Source organism: Gopherus evgoodei, unplaced genomic scaffold, assembly GCF_007399415.2.
Source record: "Gopherus evgoodei ecotype Sinaloan lineage unplaced genomic scaffold, rGopEvg1_v1.p scaffold_36_arrow_ctg1, whole genome shotgun sequence".
NCBI lineage: Eukaryota > Metazoa > Chordata > Testudines > Testudinidae > Gopherus > Gopherus evgoodei.
Window position 1 is genome coordinate 2,837,931 of NW_022060038.1, and position 22,290 is coordinate 2,860,220.

Below are 22,290 nucleotides of genomic sequence, written 5' to 3' on the forward strand. Positions count from 1 at the left end.
GTCCTGCAGGATCACTCCATGGGGAGGGAGAAGTAGAGCTCCGTATGAAAACACATGTGACACAATCAGTACATTGATAGAATTACAGACACCCCCCTGAAGAGTAACCCAAATAAATGATCATACCCCCAAATAATGGGCAAATCTGGTAACAGTAATTTCAGCACATCAGGTGACAGTGCCAAGGGGAATCTCTGTAACTCAACCCATCACAGTAGTCTTGACGGAAGAGATGGGGCAGAAGAGAGGGTGGGGCCTCAGGGGAAGTGAAGGAGCAGAGTATAGGGTCTCAAGGGGGAAGAAAAAGGGATGGGGCAGGATCACAGAGGGGAAATGGCTTCTGCATGTATCTGGGCTGTGATAGGAGCTAGCTGTTCCTCTGTGAAGGGGCTGGCTTTTCCTGGGTCCCCTGTGTTAGTTATATCTCTGAAACAACTCAGTCACAAGCAACTGGCTAAGAGTACAGGGAAATGGTGGGTGACTGTGCTCCTTGAATAGCCCCTGTCCACAGCTGGTGCAACCCCCATGGATCACACAGCACCCAAAGCACTAAGGAAGGGCCTGGACTGTGACTGCAGAACAGCTCTGCAGGATTTTTTCCTGGCCTCTGGATGTTTAACCAGAGATTGGTCAGTGACAGACCAGGTGTAATGGGAAACAACATCCACATCCCTTCTCTTTATTGACTGTATCAACAGAAATTCTGAGGTTGGAGCAGCCACTCATAAGATTCTCTATGGGCCAACATCCCATTGGTCCCCTTGCTCTCCATGAACACGGTCACTTTGTAAATGCTGCTGCCTTCTTTGTTCTCCTTCCCCCAGTGCCTCGCCCTCCCTCACCAGCCAGTGGAGACAGCCACTTTCCCATTGCTCCAAGCCTTAGATCCCCTCTGAATCTCTCTCTATAGAGTGGTAATCAGTATAATACATTGTCTCTGTTGGAAGGGTCCAGGATGGAAAGGGTGGCAGTAGCTGGAGATGAGTGATGAACTGATTCTTCACTTGACAAACACCCGGATTATCCTAACACGAAGGTGTTTGCTTTTCACGCTATATACGATTGGGTTCATCAGGGGTGGAACAAGCATGGAGACATAGCCCAGGAGAATTGGAGGCAAGTGAGAAGAGCTTTCCCCAAATCTGTGTATCATAGACAAGCCGATCTCTGGTGTGTAGAAGATCAGGACGGCACAGAGGTGAGAGACGCAGGTATTCAGGGCCCTGAGGCACTCTGCATGGGATGCAACACTTAGCACTGTTTTGAAGATCATCACATAAGATAGGAGGATAAGCAGTGAGTCCAAACTCACTGTTAAGAGTGTAATAAACAAGCCATAGATGCTGTTGACTGTTATATCTGAACAAGCCATCTTCATGACCTCCTGGTGCAGGCAGTAGGAGTGGGAGAGGACATTGGCTCTACAGTATTGGAACCGTTTCAGGAGAAAGGGAAGTGGAAACATTGCAGCTATACCTCTTAGCACACACACCAGTCCCATCTTGGCTGCTCTTGGCAGGGTTAAGATGGAGGTATATCTCAGTGGGTTGCAGATTGCGATGAAACGGTCAAAGGCCATCAACAAGAGTATGGAGGATTCAATGCATTGAAGCGAGTGGATGAAGAACAGCTGGGAGAAACAAGCATTGAGGCTGATCTCCCTAGAGTTAAACAAGTACATGCCCAGTATCGTCGGCATGGTGGCTATCGATAAACCAAGGTCTGTGATTGCCAACATGGAAAGGAAAATGTACATGGGCTCATGGAGGCTTGAATCTATTTTTATAATGAACAGAATGACTGAATTTCCTACTATCAAAATAATATACATTAAGCAGAAGGGCACGGAGATCCAAAGATAAACTTTTTCCTGCCCAGGTATCCCTGTGAGAAGTAAAACTGCATATGTGAATTGGGTGTCATTGACAGCTGACATAAAGTACTGGGAAGGTCCAAGGAATTTTGACCTTTCCTTCCTGTAAGGAAAAAGAACAGGAGATTAAATGATATTTAATGAGACATCATTCTGCTCTCAGGGCAAGTCTAAAGCCTCCCAGGAACTCAAAGAAGATCAGCAAAAACATAGTCTTGGATTTATCCCACTGACAGGAAGGTGGGCGCTGCCAGACTCGATCAGATCTGCAGTCCAGCTAACCCAATATCCAGTGGCCAGTTCCAGATGCTGCAGAGGAAGGAGCTCTGAAATAGGCAGCTATAACCTGCTCCCAGGGAACGTTTCCTCCTGAGATTACTAGTAAGACATATTTTGTGGTATAAATCAGGAAGGTTTAGAGCTCTTCCAAGACTTAAAAAAAATCCTCAGTACTGTTATTGGATTTCCTGGTTACCCATAAAAACATCCAGTCCCTCTTTGAATCCTGCTAAGCTTTTGGCCCCTTTATATCTTGTGAATGGGAGTTCTGCAGCCTGCGTGGGTACTATGTGATTGTACAGTTGTGGTTTTCCCACAGACACCCTTTCTGGCCCTCCACTTCTCAGTGTGGCCCATTGTATCACGATTTCTTAAAACACATGGGAAGTGCATGGAGAAAATGTCCATTGCAGCTAGTTATAGACGTGTGTCATTGCCTCAATACATATGTTGATTTAGTTTCTCCACTACTGAGAGTTCAAATTATACCACTCCCTCTTTGCAGTAGATGAAATAAATTCTAAGGGCCACGTTCTTAATTCAATAACAGTGACTTCAACTACATCACTGTCAATTCAGATTTACATGTGTACACTTGATCAGAACAAGGCTGTATTTACTTTCCCTTACCAAAAACTCCCGAAGATGCACTTTGTCCCCCTCAGAGTCCCTCCAAGAGAAACTGAAGTGCCCGGCCAATATTGACTGAATCCTGGGAGTTCTATAATCCTACAGGCTTCCGTCCATCCTCACAGGACCTGTATCCTCTTTCCGTGCAAGGGTCTCTAGGTATCTGACAAACTAGAAGTGAACACTGACAGTTACTTAAGCGTGGCTGGGGAGGGGATGATGTCACAAATGGGCGAACAGTTAAAAAACCCTACTTTTGCTCTAATATCCACTTGAGTGTGCAAATTACTCAGTCATGCTTGTGTAAGAGGTGATTGACATCAGTTATATACAACCACTATTACACTCCCCTTTCCTGGACCTCAGCTCTACACTTTGCTGAAACAAACACCAATGGTTCTGTTCTCCCACAATGTTTCAGAAAGTCTTGCACAGGTATTGCAGAGGGATTGTGTTCATGCCCCTCAATGGAAGTGTCACAAACAGCTTCTGGTCAGTTACTAGGAGACAGAATCATACAACTGTTCACTGAACGAAGAGTTAATAGCACAAACCCGTTGCAAACAGTATGCGGGTACTTCTGAAATACTTTCTAAAACAAAAGCCATTAAGCAGTAAAGTTACCACTGCTCCTTCCTGTAGAGATTCCAACAACTCTGCCATGGCTTTCAATATACCTGCATGTCATGAAAGTATGTCTGGATTATTTTTATAATAAAGTAAAGTTTTGACATAACATTTACACATCATCTAAACTCTAGCACACACATGTCAACCCATTCTTTCCCCTCTGATCTTCTTTCTGAGATCTTTTCGCTGGGGCTTAAAATGTTGCATCTGTCATCTAGAGTTCTTCAGAATCTGAAAAGATCTCATTCTGAGCCCTTATTCAAGTCTCCTCTGTCCCTGGCTTAATAGCTGATTTGTTCTCCTCAGGTTCTATTCTGTCAGTCTGTAGCTGGAGCGGGAACAGACATTGGGGTCAGTATATGAAATATTAATTCCCTGAGCTCTCACTCTTTTGTACATAGTAACCCCAGAACCTCTTATTTCAACCAGGATGAGGGTTTAAAAGACTTGGATATGAAAGGCAAAAGCATGAGTATTTATGGAAATGGAACTTAATTTGACACATGAGAGCAGTCTGTTGCTCTCCCTCTCTCTCTTTTGCTGCTTATGTCCTATATTAATAAAATGCATACCACCGGGAATGGCATCGTGTCAGACATGGTCCTGATCTGCAATAATGAATGTGTCTGTTAAACCAATTTCTGGGGATGTTTGCTGTAGAGCTATATTGGCTTAACTACTGGGATGTTTACGTCATGGCTATATTGGCTCATCTTAGTTTAATCTCAGGCTGCTGGAAAACAAGCAGTACGGGAAGGAACAGCTCAAGAAAAGTCATTGCTCAGTGAGCACTTCCAAGAGATTGAGAAACTTCACCGGAGCTACAAGCTGGGAAGAGCCTGTTTCTGGGCTCCAGCCATGTTACACAGTTTGCTTTGCCAGTGCTGGGAGTCTGTGCAGAGCTGGGGCAGCTGTTACTGAGAAGCTCTTCAGACTGACAGGCACAGACACCGCTGGGGAAGTCTGAAGTCCCTCGGTCTGCCTGGGTCACCATCAGAGTGCGAGGGCTTGGGGACAGAGATTTGTATGGACTGTTATTTGAAAACCCTCTTATTCTCTCATGTTGCGCTTTATTCCTACTGTTTGATTAACCAGTATTTTTTTTCAAGAAGGCTGGCTGGTCACTCTTCTCACCACTACTCACAGCCTTCCTGAGGGGAGAGCCACATGTGCCAAACCCACTCAGACCTGCTGGGCAAGCACAATTGACCAATACTGTGCTATAGCCAGAGCCCAGTCTGAGGGTGGGAGGATCGTGGGATTCCACCCCAGGAGAGGGCAGGGTACAAGGCTTCACATCTGGATCTCGGAGACCATAGAGGGGGCAGATGTGTAGGTAGTTCTGTAACTCTGAGTGGAATCTACAGGGTAGAAACTTGGAGCCCTCATCCAGTCAGAAACATTAATAGCCCTATAGGACCTGTTACCAACAGCAACACAGCTCTGAATTGAGGAGCAATTGAGGAGCAAATAAACCTGGGGTGATTTGGCAACGCGTCACTGATATTCCTTGGGGTCTCATCTTGCTCAGCTCCTGGAAGAATCGGGCCCAGAGCACATGGCACATCTAGAAATGGGAGCCCTTGAGAAATCCTGACTTGGGGCATTGCGGTTTTAACTCCAAGCTTGCTTTGGATCTCAGATTTCTGTGTAGCTTAAATAACCAACGGTGGAGTATGGGCAGATGTAGGGGAGGGGTTCGCAAGCTACCTAGCGCTGTCGGCCCTCCAGTCCATCACTGAGTCACCCTGACAGCCCAGCTGAGTCCTCTGCCACTGCACAGAACATCTGCAAATGGAAACAGCTCACAGCCTTTACCCTTCACTTTGTACTTTAAAGATAGGGAAACCTGCCAACATACCCAGTTACAGCTAGACGTGGAGCCACTGAAACCAGAGATCTTCACCATAAAGGACAAGGAGTCATCAGAGAGGTAGCACAGGCAACAGGCAGTGTCTGTTCAGATACAGAGAGAACTGTGTTTATGAAGCATGTCTGCACATTCCCTTGGGGGCCACTTGGCCATTAGGGAATGTCTGCTGCTTGGTTTAGTGTACTCAAGCTTTAACCCCATCATGACCAATGGCAAACTGCAGGAGGCCAAATCACAGGGGATCAGAGCTAACTCTACCAAAGTGCAGGGGTAGCTCAGTGGTTTGAGCATTGGCCTGTTAAACCCAGAGTTGTGAGTTTAATCCTTGAGGGGGCCATTTAGGGATCCTAGGTAAAATCAGTACTTGGTCCTGCTAGAGGGGGTGGGACTCCATGACCTTTCGGGGTCCCTTCCAATTCTATGAGATAGGGAGGTATATCTCCATTGCAGCACCAGCCTTGCTGCAGGCTCTATTCCTGGGATATGGGCTTGTCATCACCGTTCATATGATTCTGTTTAGTCACATGACTACCTCAGAGGCAACCAAGTGCTAACGATGATGCTGTCACATCTGTGATCTTGCTGAAATTAAATAAAATAGAATAATAATTATAAATAGGACCAGATTTCTCCCCAGCAGCTCCTTTTTCTTCATTACAAACCCAGGGGGCAAGTCAGGGAGTCCACAAGACTCCTCACACGCAAACTTCCCTCAGATCATTCCAGGAGGGGAAGTCCCTTCCCTTCTCCCTGAGGACTGAAATGAGGATCCAGGATTCAGGGATCCCCAAAGTTATGAATAGATTGCAGTGATCAACTGGTTGTGTAGGCCCCTCCACCCATAATCTCTGGGCCTCTACAATTGCTGTAGGACCCTCTCCAGCTCCCTGCTAGCACAGGTTCATCAGAGATGTGCCACCAGGGCCTGTCACAGTAGCCACTGCCTGCAGGGTCTGGTGAAGGGCCCTTGTTCAGGGTGGAGGGGGCTGCACAGACATGAGAGGGCTGGTTAGAGTAACTGATGGACACAGTACCCCAGCCATAGACTGGTCGGGAGGTTTTGAGCTTTTCAGAGTTCAGCCATAGACTCCATCCGTGCAACCTTACGAGGACAAAGCAGATGAAAAGTTGCCAAAACTCTCTTAGGGATCCAGATAGCTTCAGCTGGGCAGTATCATGACAGCTGAGCTTTCAGAGAAAAATGATCCATTTTCTATGAAATGTCCCCCCAGAAAATTTTTGTTTGGGTCAATATTTTCTCATGGGAGGGGAAAAAACTTCTGTTTCCCAGCCCAGCTCTAGCTGAAACCATGAACCTCTGTCCTTCGTGCCACAGGACCACACCCCTAGGTGGCAGCACTCACCTCGCCTCAGCCTGCCTCATTGAGCTGCTTCTGGACATCTGCGAGGATGGCTATGCCAGCTGTATAACAGAGAAAGCCCCTAGAAATGGCTTGTCTGCAGCAACACACTCAGCAGTGGAACAATTTGAGAATATAAGAATGGCCTTGTTGGGTCAGATCAATGGTCCATTTAGCCGAGTGTCTTGTCTTCTCACAGTGACCAGTGCAGCTACATTACAGCAAATGAACAAAACAGAGCAATTATCGAGTGATCCATCCTGTGTCATCTGCTCCCAGCCTCTTGCAGTAAGAGGTTTATTGACACCCGGAGAATGGGGCTGCATTCTTGACCATATTGGCTAATAGCCACTGATGGACCTAACCTCCATGAACTTATCCAATTCTGTTTTGGACTTGTTTTACTTTTGGCCTTAGCAACATTCCCTGGCAATGAGTTTCTCACGTTGACTGTGCATTGTGTGAAAAAGTACTTTCTTTTGTTTGTTTTAAACCGGCTGCCTAGTAACTTTGGTTGGTGACTCCTGGTTCTTGTGAATGGGTAAGTAACACTTCCTGATTCACTTACTCCACTCCACTCAGGATTCTATAGACCTCTGTCATATCCCCCCTTTTCAAGCTGAACAGTCCCAGTCGTTTTAGTCTCTCTTCATCTGTAAGTGGTTTCATACCCCTGACCATTTTGGTGCCCTTCTCTGTATTTTTCCTATTCAAATATATTATTTTTGAGATGGGGCAACCAGAACTTTATGCAGTATTCAAGGTGTGGGTGTTCCATGGATTTCTATAGAGGCGATATGATATTTTCTCTCTCGTTAATGTAGATATATACAGTGATATGTATGAGGGATTGCACGATCATTTCCTTGAACAGTTGAACACCACATATACACCTTATGGCAAATGATAGACGAATACCGTGGATAAATGGTATGCATACATAGATATGTATGTAAATAATGTGCACAGGTGTATATTTGAGTATCTACATGTTTGTACCTCGTGTATTCCTGGTAGGATACTGTAGTGAACACTCGCTGTCCCGTGAGGAGTGGGGCCACTCAGTCTGCTTGCCTCCAGGCTTGCCACATCATCCCGCAGTCACGGCGGCAGGTCCCAAGGTGTAGGATGTCTCTTTACTGGGGCTTGTCTGGCCACGGCAAGTGTCCCAGGAACTGCCTAGTCCAGGGGTGGCCATCATGTGGCTCCACAGTCACATGCAGCTCTTCAGAAGTTAATATGCGGCTCCTTGTATAGGCACCGACTCCGGGGCTGAGGCTACAGGCACCAACTTTCCAATGTGTTGGGGGTGCTCACTGCTCAACTCCTGGCTCTGCCACGGGTCCTGCCCCCACTCCACCCCTTCCTGCTCCCTCCCCTGAGCCTACCATGCCCTCGCTCCTACCCCACCCCCCAGAGCCTCCTGCCCGCCATGAAACAGCTGATCGGGAGGTGTGGGGAGGGAGGAGGAGACGCTGACTGGTGGGGCTGCTGGTGGGCCAGAGGCGCTGGGAGGAGGGGCAGGCAGTTGAAGGCGGGGCTGCTGACGTATTACTGTGGCTCTTTGGCAATGTAAATTGGTAAATTCTGGCTCCTTCTCAGGCTCAGGCTGGCCACCCCTGCTCTGGGGTCTTTGTCTCTGCCCAAAGGCCGGTCAAGGCCCTGTGTGTTTTCTAGTTCCCAGACCCACAATAGGGATGGGTGACAGACAGTCTCATACAGGCTCTGGCCTGGGCTTGACGAGGCTCAGGCTGCCAGCAACAAACAGTCTTAGGGCTCTCTGTAGCCTAGGCAGGGCTCAGGCAGCCAGCAAAGCAACAGTCTAGGAGTGGGCTGGTAAGGGAGGTTCCTTCTCCAGAGCAGGAACTTCCCGGTGTAGTGTAAGAAGTCGGCCACCCCGGGACGGGATGGCAAGGGGATGTGGGCCCATCCTACTCCACCCAGGGCCCTGGTTCCAGCCCAGGGCCTGGCAATGGCAGGATTGGCTTTTCCTGTGTCGGCGGGGATTCAGCCGCAACACGCCGACAGCCACACCTGGCTTGGCAGTCGGCTGCTCTGTGGCTACCCCTGGGCTACTTTCTGCCTCCCCAGGGCTTGGTACCCCTGACCTCCAGGCCACCTCTCGCTCCTCAGGGTATACAGCAGCAGGTAGTCCCAGCTAGCCAGTCCCATCCTTCTTCTCTGGGGCTAGGGGCTCGGGAGGGGGCAGCTGGCAGCTCAGTATGCTGAGATTACTAGAAACTCAGGGAATGAAACTCCTGTGACATCACTAAACAGGAACCCAAGGACAATTCTTTTTCCAGACGAAAATGCTGAATCATGATGTCTCCTGAATCTATTGAGGGACAGAGCCATTGGCCAGGGACCAAAGCAGGGTCATAGTGACTCCACATGAGATCCCAGTTTGATGCAAAATAGGTGAATGTGGCCCATAGGGGCCTAGACCTTGAAAGGACCTCCTAGGTCAATGTGTCCAGACTCCTGCTATGGCAGGCAGCACCGGCACATTGTCCGGTGCAGAAAACTGTCTACCTCCATCTTAAAATGAGATGATTTGTTTGCCCCACCCCCAACTGCTCCTGTTGGGAGGCTGCTCCAGAATTCTCCCTTCTTGGATGGTCGGAAACCCTCTTCTCCTTCCCATCCTCAGTTAACACCTGGCCAGTTTGTCCCCCTTTGTTCTTGTGCCAACACTGTCTTTTAGCTTCAGTAGCTCATCTACAGCCCTGGTGTTCACCACCCCCTTTACCCCAATGTATTTATAGAGCAATCTGATCCCCACAGAGCCTTGCGTTGTGCTACGCTAAACTAGCCAAGCTCTTCAAGCCTCCTTGTAAGCCAGGCCCTCCATTGCCCTGACCATTCTTGGAGCCTTTATCTGCACCAGTTACAGACTGAATTCTCCTTTCTGGAATATGAGTGACCCCTATTTTCCAGTTTTCCAGAAGAGTTCTCAACAATGCCTGATATAAGGATATTAATGATTCCCTATCTCGCTGAAACATTCTAGTATCTCATTTGCCTTGTTCACAGGCGCATCACATCTGTGGCTCATAGTTATCCTAGGGTTGACTAATACAGCCAGGACTTTCTCTGCCTCTGTTTTTTCCAACTTATCCTTGGCTTTATAAACTGGGATGTAGTGAGTAGAAGTAAAGAAGACTGAAAGCTGACTTGATGGCAGTGTACAAGCACTTTTTCAGGGATGAAATGCCGGGTAGTAATGGGCTCTTTAAACTCACAGAGAAAGGTATAACAAGAACCAATGGGTGAAAACTGAAGCCAGACAAATTAAATTTGGAAATGAGGCACATATTTTTAACAATCTGGGTGCTGAAACAGTGGGACGAACTCCCCAAAGAGGTAATGGATTTCCCTGATGTCTCTAAACCAAGACTGGATGGCTTCCAGAAAGATACACTTTAGATGAACACAAGTTATGCATTAGTCAGACACGACTCATTGGGCTCAATACAGTGGTAACTGGGTGACATTCTGCAGGAGTTCAGATTAGATGACCTCATAGTTCAATCCGGCCTTAAATTCTATGAATCTATGAATCATTGTTTGGAGCAGACCGCCATCTTGGATGCAACTTCAACAAGTTGCTATTCTCATAGACTCATAGACTTTAAGGTCAGAAGGGACCATTATGATAATCTAGTCTGACCTCCTGCACAATGCAGGCCACAGAATCTCACCCACCCACTCCTGTAACAAACCCCAAACCTATGTCTGAGTTACTGAAGTCCTCAAATTGTGGTTTGAAGTTGCTATTCTAAATTCAAGAATATATGCTGGCCAAGAAGAAATATGATTGTCACAGTGAAAATGGGATAAATGCTCTTTTTACCCACAAACCATGTCCTTTCCTGTGTTGAGGGAATATTACAATTTAGTCATGACAAGTATGGAGAAAGTAAATGAGGAAGTGTTATTTACTCCTTCACTTAACACAAGAACAAGGGGGCACCAAATGAAATTAATAGGCAGTATGTTTAAAACAAACAAAAGGAAGTATTTATTTCTTCACACAATGCACAGTCAACCTGAGGAACTCCTTGCCAGAGGACTTTGTGAGGGCCAAGACTTTAACAGAGTACAAAAAAAAACCTAGATAAATTCATGGAAAACAGGTCCATCAACGGCTATTAGCCAGGATGAGCAAGGATGGTGTTCCTAGACTTTTTTATTTCTTTTGCCAGAAGCTGGGAATGGGCGACAGGGTCTGGATCACTTTTTGATTGCCTGTTCTGTTCATTCATCTGGGGCACATGGCACTGGCCACTGTGAGAAGATAGGACACTGGGCTAGATGGAACATTGATCTGATCTGGTATGGCCATTCTTAAGTTCCTATGATCCTAATTTTACCACTCTTCAGGCTGGGAACAACACCCCTTCTATGCTAAATGCTTATCACCAAGCAGGACTGACAGGATACCTCAATTTCTTCCCTTCGAGCGCTTCTGACCAGAGCTATACAGTTACCCCCAGCCTCCTTAAACCAAAGAGATTTGTTAGTAAACGGCACAAAGCCTTAGAGAAAATGGTTTTAAAATAGCAGGCAGCTATCGCACGTCCTCATTCTTCTATTTCATGTATCATTACAAGCTAATTTAGACAGCCTTTGCCCTGGAGATAGAGGAACAAAACTGGCTCAATTTACATTCTTTTTGGAAGCAAAGGAACTCTTGGGACACAGTCTACTTTCCCTATGTCTCTGAAAATCTTCCCCTCTTTTTGCCACTTCCTTGTGGAAGCAGCCTTTGCTGAAACCTGTGTGAGCCTGGGCGGAGTCACTGTAGTGCTCAGCCATGTCCATGTTTCAGGGCCAAGGTCAAGGTGTGAAGGTGACTTTTGCCCTAAGAATGCTTTCTCCCAGCCAAACCGTCTAAGATGAAGCCCCCGTGGCTGTTGCTTGGCAGTTAGTCCCTTTCAGTCTGAATGGCTGGCAAACACCTCTTTGGTGACTGTGCTGAAATTCCCAATGACCCTGTGACATTCCAACACTCTCCTCAGAAACCAACTATCTATCCCTCACTTTCAGGCCATGGTAGCAGCTTCCCCAGGAGCCCAGGCTACTGCGGGGAGCCCCAGACTCCCCACCTTCCCTGGGTTGTACATTCTGGGAAGTAAAATGTAGAGAGTCTGGGAATCCTCAAAGTAGCTGACTCCCTGGGCAGCTGTTACAATCACCTGGCTTCTAGCTTCTAACTTCTAGCTTGAAGAGGAGACGGAGCCTTGGGTAAAGAGGAGGTAAAGTCTTGTGGGAAGAGATGGGGCGCAGGAAGGTGCAGAGGGGGAAGAGGATCCAGGATGGAATAAATGGTCGTGACCAACGCTCATGTTTTTTTTGTCACCAGTGCTGGAGACAGGTGATGAACTGACCCTTCACTTCACAAATGCCCTGATTATCCTTGCACGAAGGTATTTGCTTTTCACACTGTACACGATTGGATTTATCAGGGGCGGGATCATCATGTAGACATAGCCCAGAAGAATCTGAAGAAAGTCAGAAGAGCTATTCCTGAATCTGTGTATCAGAGCCAGCCCAATCTCTGGTATGTAGAACAGCAGGACGGCGCATAGGTGAGAGACACAGGTGGTCAGGGCCATGAGGCACTCTGTGGAGGATGCGATGCTCAGTACTGTTTTGAGGATCAGCACATAGGAGAGGAAGATGAGCAGCGAGTCCAACCCCATTGTTAAAAATGCAACAGACAAGCCGTAGATGTTGTTGACTGTGATATCCGCACAGGCCATCTTCATGACATCCTCGTGCAGGCAGTAGGAATGGGAGAGAACATTGACTCGACAGTACTGAAACCATTTCACGAGAAAAGGGAGTGGGAATATTAGGGCCACGAATCTTAGCACAAACACCAGTCCCGTTCTGGCAATTCTCGGCAGGGTTAAGATGGAAGCATATCTCAGTGGGTTACAGATCGCGATGAAGCGGTCAAAGGCCATCAGCAAAAGCATGGAAGATTTGATGCATTGAAGCGAGTGGATGAAGAACAGTTGGGCAAAACAGGCATCAAGGCTGATTTCCCTAGAGTCAAACTAGAATATGCCCAGTATTGTTGGTATGGTGGATATTAATAAGCCAAGGTCTGTGACAGCCAACATGGAAAGGAAAATGTACATGGGCTCATGGAGGCTTGGGTCTGTTTTTATAATGAACAAAATGACTGAATTTCCTACTATCGAAATAACATGCATTAAGCAGAAGGGGACAGATATCCAGAGATGGATGTCTTCCTGCCCAGGTATCCCAGTGAGAAGGAACACTGCAAATTTGAATTTGGTGTCATTGACAGCTGACATAATGTACTGAGGAGTTTTGAGCTTTCCTTCCTGAAAGGAAAAAAAAGGAGACTAGGTTAAATTTAATGAGACATATATCTGCTCTCAGTGCCTGTCTAGAGACTCCCACAAGCTCAAGGATGATCAGCAAAAATATAGTCTTGGATTTACACCATCTATTGGAAGACAAGCATGGCCAGACTAGATCAGACTTGTAGTCCATTTAGCTCAGTATTTAGTGGCCAGGTCTAGATTCTTCATAGTAAGGTAGAAAGAGCCTTGCAATAGGCAGCTATGAGGTAACTTGTTCCCAGGGAAATTTTCCACTGACATCCACTAGCTAGTCATATCTTTTGGTGTAAATCAGGAAAGTTCAGGATCCTTCTCTGACTTTTTAAAAACAATTCTCACTACTGTATTTGGATTTTCTGGTTACCCATATAAACATCCAGTCCTTCTTGAATCCTGCTAAGCTCTTGGCCCCATTGATATCTTGTGGCTGGGAGTTCCGCAGCCTGCTTGAGCGCTGTGTAATTTTACATTTGTGACCTTTCCAGACACCCTTTCTGGCCCTTCACTTCTGAGTGTGGCCCATTGTATCATGACATGTGAAAACACATGGGAGGTGCATGGTGAAAATCCTTACTGTGTTTATCTGTCCTGCACTGAAGCTATTTATAAACATCTGTCTTTGCTATATATTTTATTTTCTTCACTCCTGAGGCTTCAAATTCTACCATTGCCTCTTTACAGTATCTAGGATAAATTCTTAGGGCCAGATTCTGAATTCAATAACATTGACATCAACTGCATCATTCCAGATTTACATGTATGAGTTCGATCAGAACCAGGGTCTATTAACATTTCCTTACCAAATGCTCTGGGTGATACATTCTGAATGCCAAGAAACCCTTCAAGAGAAGCTGAAGTGCTTTTCCTGGCCAATGTTGATTGAATCCAAAGAGTTCAATCATCCCATAGGATTCCTTTCATCTTTGCCGGACCTGCAGCCTATTCCCATTCAAAAGTACACAGGTATTTGGCAAAGTAAAAGAAGCTAAAGCAGACAGTTACTTAGCTGGGTGGAGGAGGGGTTGGGGTCAGAAAGGAGTAAATAGTGCAAACACTAGGTTTGCACTAATATCCATTTGAGTGTGCAAGTTACTTCCACCATGCATACAAGCACTATGACACTCCCCTTTCCTGCACCTCGGCTCTATTCTTTGTTGAAACCCAGACCAGCGATTCTGTTCTGTCAGGATATTTTGGGAAGCCTTGCCTGGGTATTGCAGAAGGATTGTATTCATGACCCTGAATGTAAGTGTCACACACAGCTTCTGGTCAGTTACTGGGAGACAGTATCATACAGCTGTTCACTGAAAGAGTTAACAGCACAAATCCATTGCAATCAGTATGTGGAGTTCTTCTAAAATGCTTTCTAAAGCAATACCAAGTAAGCAATAAAGTTACCACTGCTCCTTCCTGTGGAGATTCCAACAGCTCTGCCATTGGCTTACAATATACATGCTGTCATGAAAGTTTGGTTTCTAATATTTTTATATAACAATGAAAAGTTATGGCATAACATTAACACATCTGTACTTTTGTACGCACACATGTGCCCATTCTTTCCTGCTGATCTTTCAGAGATGATTTCTAAGGTTACAGTGGGACCTAAAATGTGGCGTGTTTCATCAGCCCTCATTCAATCATTTGCCAGCAAACAAACGTCTGGAAGCTCCTCTCTCTCTGGGTTAATAGCTGACTGGTTCTCCTCAGGTTCTGTTCTATCAGTCTGTAGCCTGTACCCGGAGTGACAACAAGCATTGGGATCAGTAGAGAAAATACTCATTCCCTGAGCTCTCACTCTCTAGTACATAGTAACCCCAGCATCTGTAATTCAGGCATGATGAGGGTTTGCAGGAAGTGAATTTGAAAGTCAAATGCAGGAGTTTTCATGGAAATTAAACTTCTTTTCACACATGAAAGTAGGCTATTGCTCTCTGTCTGTCTGTCTTTCTCTCTCTCTCTGACTATCTATGTTCTGTATTCATAAAATCCATAGCACTCGGGAACAGCATTGTGACAGACATGGAGCTGAGCTGCACTAATGAATGTGTATGTTAAACCCAGTTCTTGGGATGTTTGCTGTGTGGCTATATTGGATTAATGATTGGGATGTTTATGTTATGGATATATAAGGCAAAACTAGTGTGGTTCATCTTAGTTTAATAGCAGGCTGCTAGAAAACAAGAAGGAAGGGAAGGAATAGTTCAAGAAAAGCCATCGCTCAGTAACCACCCCAGGGAGGTTGAGAGACAACACTGGAGCTACAAGCTGGGAAGATCTTATTCCAGCCACATTACACAGCTTGTTTTACCAGCGCTAGGAGTCTGTTCAGAGGTTGGCCAGCTGTTGCTCAGAAGCTCTTCAGACTGACAGGCACAGACAATGCTGGGGAAGTCTGAAAGTGCACAGCCTGCCTGGGTCCCCTTCAGAGCAGGAAGACTTGGGATCAGAAACGGGTGAAGACTGTTGTTTGAAAACCCTCCTATTCATCCATGTTACACGTTATTCCTTCGATTCATATTAAACAGTATTTTGGTTCAAGAAGGCTGGCTGGTCATTAGTCTCATCAATACTCCCACAGTCCCAAAGGGAAAAATCACAGGTGCCAACCCACACAGACCTGCTCAGCATCCACAGTCAGCCCGCAGTGTGCTGTAGCCCAGGGCGCAGTCTGAGGGTGGGAGGATAGCAGGATTCCACCCTGTGTAAGGAAAGACTACGAGGCCTGACATGTGGCACTCAGAGACCAAAGAGGAGTTAGATATGGGTATCCTCTAACTTTGATGGGTATCTACAGTGTCGAAATGCTGAAGCCCTCAGCCAGTCAGGAAGCTGAAATATGCCCTATTGGATCTGTTACCACAGATCAACACAGCTCTGAATTCCTGCCTTCACAATCGAGCCAGAGAATAAACCCTTTGAAAATGCATTTGCTGATTAAATTTTCAGGAGTAATAAACTTGAGGTGATTTGGGAACTAGTCATTGATATTCTGTGGGGTCTCCTCTCCCTCAGCCCCTGGCAGGATTGGGCCCAGAGCACACAGCACCTCTAGAAATGGGAGCCCTTGAAAAATCCTGACTCGGGACATCATGGTTTTTATACTCTGAGCTCTCTTTGAATGTCAGATTTCTGTGTTGCTTGAACAGCCCATCCAGCTGAGCTACCTGAGTGCTTTACCTAAGCCGCTCAAGGACAAACAGGAGACAATTTCCCAGCTCCCCAGCTTTGCACCCTTGCTGCAGTCTAAACCCAGAATTATAACATCTTGCACTGCACAGGGATCTGTACAGATTTATTAATATAGGTCCCTTTCCACTGAATGGGGGAAAGGTATGTAACAGCCTTTGTTCACAGAGCTGAGATTTTCCCAGATGCTTCAATCAAAACACCCTGGTTATGATAAAACATGTTTATTAACTACACAGAGATAGATTTTACATTATTATAAGTGATAACAAACAGATGAAACCAGATTACCTAGCAAATAAACAAAATTGCAAACTAAGGCTAACATACTAGATAGATAGGTTTTGAAATAGCAATTTCTCATCCTTTCTGACGACACGTGTAGTGCACCAGGTTTCCATACAGAGGTTAGAAATCCCTTTAGCTTAGGATCAGCACTTCCCCTAATTCAGTCTTTCTTTCTCGGTTTTTCTAATTCTCTTGTGTGGGGTCTGAGGTAAAAAGAGGGGATCAGTCCCCACCTCATACAGTTTTTCCATATGGTGGGAACCATTTATTTTAAGACAAGTTCTCAGCCCAGTTTGTGGAAAAATACAGGTACCAATATAGAGTTCAGTGCCATGAGCTCTGGTCCCATGCCCTTGCATGCCCTGTTGAGTCATGGCAGCCATTGTTCATAGGCTGGCTGGAACATTCACAGGAAGACTAACCTCTTCCATGGTCAGTTAACTTGGTTTATGAGCCATCAACCCTGTCTAGCTTCACCTGAGAGGCTAGGTGTTGGTGTTACCCAGAGTAAGCACATTTGAAATACAGATACATAGTAAATATTCATAACTTCAGGTACACAAATGATATGTGCACAGAAATAGGATAATCCTATTCAGTAAACCGTAACTTTTCCAATGACACCTCACAAGACATATCTTGTATCAAAGGTATCATAATTATGCCATCAACTTCTCATAATCACAATACTATGATGAATATAGGATGCAGCATTACAACCTCTTGCACTGATACCTCAATATGGGACAGTTCCTTGGATTTGTCACTGAAAAGGAATGGCTCAGATGTGGGAATCTCCCTGTAGTGGGGCAGACTGATGACTCTAAAGATGAGACAGGCACCATTGACATTGGCTCGACATTATTAGAACTGTTTCCCATAGACTCTACCGAACATACATACCATTGACATACTACTGTACATAATACAAATATCTGTCCCCTGACAATGAACCAGTTTAGTCAGTGGCGGGATTTTCCACTGCCCCCTAGGCCAGACAAGGAAACCCCTCAGAAGTACATTTTTAAACACTGGTATAAAAAAGTTACACATCACTCCCAACGCATTGAGGTAGAACCCCTCTACGTATTAAGGTGCCGCCTATTAACTTGTACATATTGGTTCCATAGAAACAACTTTATCCATCTTATTATCCTGTTGACCCTGTCTTTAGGATGAGTCAGCATGTTCCTTGTTATCTATGTGGAATGTGCTAGTACCGGAATGTTCTGGTACCATCCTAGCACATGTTTATATTACTAGTACTCAGTACCTTTTAGGTATGTGTATATTTGCAACTGTCATAAACAGATAAGGAAAGTTAATAGCACAGAAGTACTTTATATCTCCTTGACTGTAAAGGGTTAACAAGTTCAGTGAGCCTGGCTGTCACCTGACCAGAGGACCAATCAGAGGACAGGATACTTTCAAATCTTGAGGGAGGGAAGTTTTTGTGTGTGCTGTTAGTTCTGGTTCTTGTTCACTCTGGGGGCTCAGAGGGATCAGACGTGCAACCAGGTTTCTCTCCAATCTCTCCGATTCAGGCTCTTATAAGTTCAGACTAGTGAGTAATAGGTAGATAAAGCGAGTTAGGCTTATGGTTGTTTTCTTTATTTGCAAATGTGTATTTGGCTGGAAGGAGTTCAAATTGGTATTTTGCTGAAAGGATTTTAATTTGTACTTGTATACTTAGGCTGGGAGGGTGTTCCCAGTGTCTATAGCTGAAAGACCCTGTAACATATTCCATCTTAAATTTACAAAGATAATTTTTACTGTTTTTCTCTCTTTAATTAAAAGCTTTTCTTGTTTAAGAACCTGATTGTTTTTTATTTTGGTGAGACCCCAGGGAACTGGGTCTGGATCCACCAGGGAATTGGTGGGAAGAAAGGAGGGAAGAGGGAGAGAGAGGCTGATTTCTCTCTGTGCCAGGATTACTTTCTCTCTCAGGAAGAGTCTGGGAGGGGGAGAGAGAAGGAGGGAGGAAAGTGAATTGTCCTCTCTGTTTTGTGATTCAAGGAGTTTGAATCACAGTGATCTTCCAGGGTAACCCAGGGAGGGGAAGCCTGAGAGAGGCAACGGTGAGGAAAAGGGTTTACATTCCTTGTGTTAAGATCCAGAGGGACTGGGTCTTGGGGGTCCCCAGGCAAGGTTTTTGGGGGACCAGAGTGTACCAGGCACTGGAATTCCTGGTTGGTGGCAGCGCTACAGGTTCTAAGCTGGTAATTGAGCTTAGAGGAATTCATGCTGGTACCCCATCTTCTGGACGCTAAGGTTCAGAGTGGGGATTATACCATGACAGCAACATCAGCCCTCTTCTTGTCAGCTTCTGTGAGCAGGGCCTGCTTTTTGCTCACAACTTAAGTTTGCTTTATATTAGCAAAGTCTTGACCATTACTTTAGTTTAGGCCTTAGGCCTCATACCAGGCCTCTGATGCAAGAGTTTATGTTTCAGGGCCTCATCTTACTACAACGACAAGCAGTCAACAAGGACAGAGGCTGACCAAGAAAAATCAGGATTGTCACAGTAAAACCAGGATATATGAGCTCCTTACCCATTAAACAAGGTTCTTTCCTGTTTTCAGATGAATATCACAATTCTCTCACTCTTCCAGTTGGGAACACAATCCCAACTACGCTAAATGCTTATCACGAAGAAGGTCTGACTGGAAACCTTAGTCTCTTCCATTTGACTTTTGTGACCAGAGCTAAACAGTCACCCCCAGCTTCCTTAAAAATAATAGTTTTATTAGCAAACAGTGGAAAGCATCAGAGAAAAAGGTTTTAAAATAAGACAGCAGTCACACATCTACATTCATTTATCTCATGTGTCACAACAACTTAAGTTAGACAGGGTTTGTTCTGGAAGTATAGAAACAGACCTGGCCCAACTTACATTCCTTTGGGAAGCCAGGGAGCTCTTGGGATCCATCCTAGTTTCCTTGTGTCTCTGAGACCATCTTCCCATCTGTTTGCCCCTTTCTTGTGGAAGCAGCCTGTGATGTTGCATTCCATGTGCTTGGGGAGGTATGCTTGTGAGTGTAAGTGTGATGTGGCTGGAACGTGCTTTATGTGAGAGGTCTTTTGTGCGATGTGATTGGAAAGCTTGTCGTCTGCACATCCTATTTGTTTGCATGTGTTGTTTCTGTGTCTGGAGCTGGGGAGATGGGATGTGGACTTGTGTCACTGTTGTAGTCGCGCCGGCTGGGGGTCATCAATGAGGCATTGGGAGCTTGATGGCTCCCATTGGTTAGGACAGTTGATGATGGATGGTTTGTTTGCCTGCAGGCCTTCCTGTGTGCACCGGGGCTGGCTGAGGGTGGTGGAGGGAGTGAAGACTGAAGAGACTGGAGACATGTGGCCATGTTGCATGGTGGTGAAATCCATCTTAGATCTGCTACTTTTCCATTTAGCATGGGGGCAGGTACCCAAAGAGATGGGGTATTCCCACCTTGTACCAAGGTCATAAAAGAGGGTGGAGCAGGAAGGGGAGGGGGCTGCCAGTCATGAGAAAACCCCTGCTTATCACCTGAGATGTCTGCTGGATCTAACAAAGAAAATACCAGGGGAAAAGATTTGGCCCAGATTAGGAAAGAGTCCAGTCTGCGAAGTAAGCTTATTGGAACATCTCTGAGGGTGAGATATTACCTGCAATCAGTTTCTTAATGTATTAGGCTTAGACTTGTGTGTTTTGTTTCATTTTGTTTGTGACTTACTTTGTTCTGTCTGTTATTACTTGAAGCCACGTAAATCCTACTTTTTATACTTTTGTTTATTAGTGAACCCAGTGTAAGTGATTAATACCTGGGGGAGCAAACAGCTGTGCATATCTCTCAATCAGTGTTACAGGGGGTGGACAGTTTATTAATTTACCCTACATAAGCATTATATAGAGTAAAACGTATTTATTTGGGGTTTGAATCCCTTTGGGAACTGGATGTCTGGGTGCTGGAGACAGGTAACCTGCTGAGCAGTTTTCAGCTAAAACCTGCAGTTTTAGGAGCATGTCCCAGCCCCCAGGTCTGAGTTGGAGCAGGCTAGCATGTCTGGCTCAACAAGACAGGGTTCTGGAGGTCCCAAGCTGGCAGAGAAAACTGGCTCAGAGGTAATTTCAGAACATCAGGTGATAGTCCCAAGGGGATCTCTGTAACCAAACCCATAACACAGCCTTTTCTGAGCCTGGGCCCAGTCCCCATAGTAACCTTTGCCCTCAGACTTCTTCTTTTGAGCCAGACTGTCTAAGATGAACCCCCTGTGGCCTTGCTCGGCAGTTAGACCAATTCAGCCTCAATGGCTGACTAACAACAATCCCCGTGATGCTGCAGCACTCACCTCAAAAATCTACTACTAACCCCTCACTGTCACGCCTGAGCGCCCCCACATCTACCCCCACAGACGCCAAGGAGCTGGACTCATGGGGGTTCCCAGAAGCAGCTGTCATAGGAGTCTGTGAAAAGTGGCCTTTGATAGACTAATGTCAGAGGTGTAGCTCTGTGGAACCCTGACAGAGCCCTGAGCTTAGGGTGAATGTATTTATCCTCTCACCACCATTGTGAGGCAGGGTAGGGCTATTATCCACCTGTGCAGAGGCTCAGAGACAGCCAATGGCTTGGCCACGGTGACACATGGAAAGAGAATCAAACCCAGCTGTCTTGAGTCACAGAACAGTGTCTGGAGCACAGAACCAGCCTTCCAGCCATCTGAGTGGTGACAGGTCCAGCTGGATTCTCTGCTGTGCCAGCAGAGCTCCCCGTTGTGCTCCAGAGAGCGGGGATGGCAAGGAGACAGTTACAGGGGTTTGATTTGCTGGCCCATTCTCTCCCTGCCTCAGTGGAGTTTAGAGCAGCCTGAGGGCTGAGCTGACCTCTACCAAGAAGGCCTCGGTGTCATCACCTGCCTTGTAGGTGGGAAATTTCCTGTGCTGTGGAACAATCATTGGCGCAGGGTTGTTAGGGTTGGCTGTGTTTTGCTTAACCTTTTCTAATTCCATGGCCTGTCAGTGGGCTTCCCTCTGGAGTTCCAGCTGTTTTTGGTGGTCTGCATCTTTGTCTGCTTGCTCTCTTTTGTAGGCTGCCTCTCCTTCTCTTTCTCTCAGCTCCATCTCTTGTAGTCTTTTTTCCAGTTCTCGCCTGTGTTCAGCTTCTTTGATTTGTCCTTCGGGCTCCATTTTTGTCTTGGTAGGCATGGTTCCTGTTTTCTTGTGTTGGGGTGCCCTCTGGTGTTTATCTTCTGAACTGCAGGCTCTGTTGCCTCCTGGGGTCTGCCTAGCAACAGGGCTTTTGCCCTTTGTTTTCAATGTAAAGCAAACCAGAAAAACCACTTTATTTGCATGTATATAGTGCTGGTAATTGACTCCTAATGGGAGTGCTATTGTGTGACAAAAGACCCTGAACAGCCTCTTAATGGCTTCTTGCTTACTATGCAAGCCACAAACTGCCAGAGAGAGCAGAAAAAAAAATTCTCTCTGGTTCCCTTTTAAAATCAAACTGTTTCTCTCTGCTAAAAAGCCCTTAGCAGAGAAAAGAAAAATATAATATTCCTACTGGCTTCTGGATTCTGTCTATCCCGTAACCGCTGCCACCATGTCAAACCTTAGTCCCAGATTTGGACCTTAGCGTCCAAAATATGGGGGTTAGCATGAAAACCTCCAAGCTTAGTTACCAGCTTGGACCTGGTACTTGCTGCCACCACCCAAAAAAATAGAGTGTTTTGGGGCACTCTAGTCCCCCCGAAACCCTTCCCTGGGGACCCCAAGACCCAAACCCTTGAGTCTCACAACAAAGGGAAATAAAT

The 22,290-nt window shown here is 46.0% G+C and overlaps 1 protein-coding gene and 1 pseudogene across 1 annotated transcript; both read right to left on the minus strand.

The window, feature by feature from the left end:
* Positions 1 to 1,000: 1,000 nt before the first annotated feature.
* LOC115641952 (olfactory receptor 51G2-like) lies at positions 1,001 to 1,969 on the minus strand. Its single transcript, XM_030545296.1, has one exon. The coding sequence runs from the start codon at positions 1,934 to 1,936 to the stop codon at positions 1,001 to 1,003; it is 936 nt and encodes a 311-aa protein (XP_030401156.1). The 5' UTR covers positions 1,937 to 1,969.
* A 10,070-nt stretch (positions 1,970 to 12,039) lies between these two features.
* On the minus strand, positions 12,040 to 12,975 carry LOC115641972 (annotated as a pseudogene).
* Positions 12,976 to 22,290: the final 9,315 nt, after the last annotated feature.

Coding starts and splice junctions, on each gene's coding strand:
- LOC115641952 (XM_030545296.1), bottom strand. CDS start 1,936: ATGTCAGCTGTCAATGACACCCAATTCACATATGCAGTTTTACTTCTC.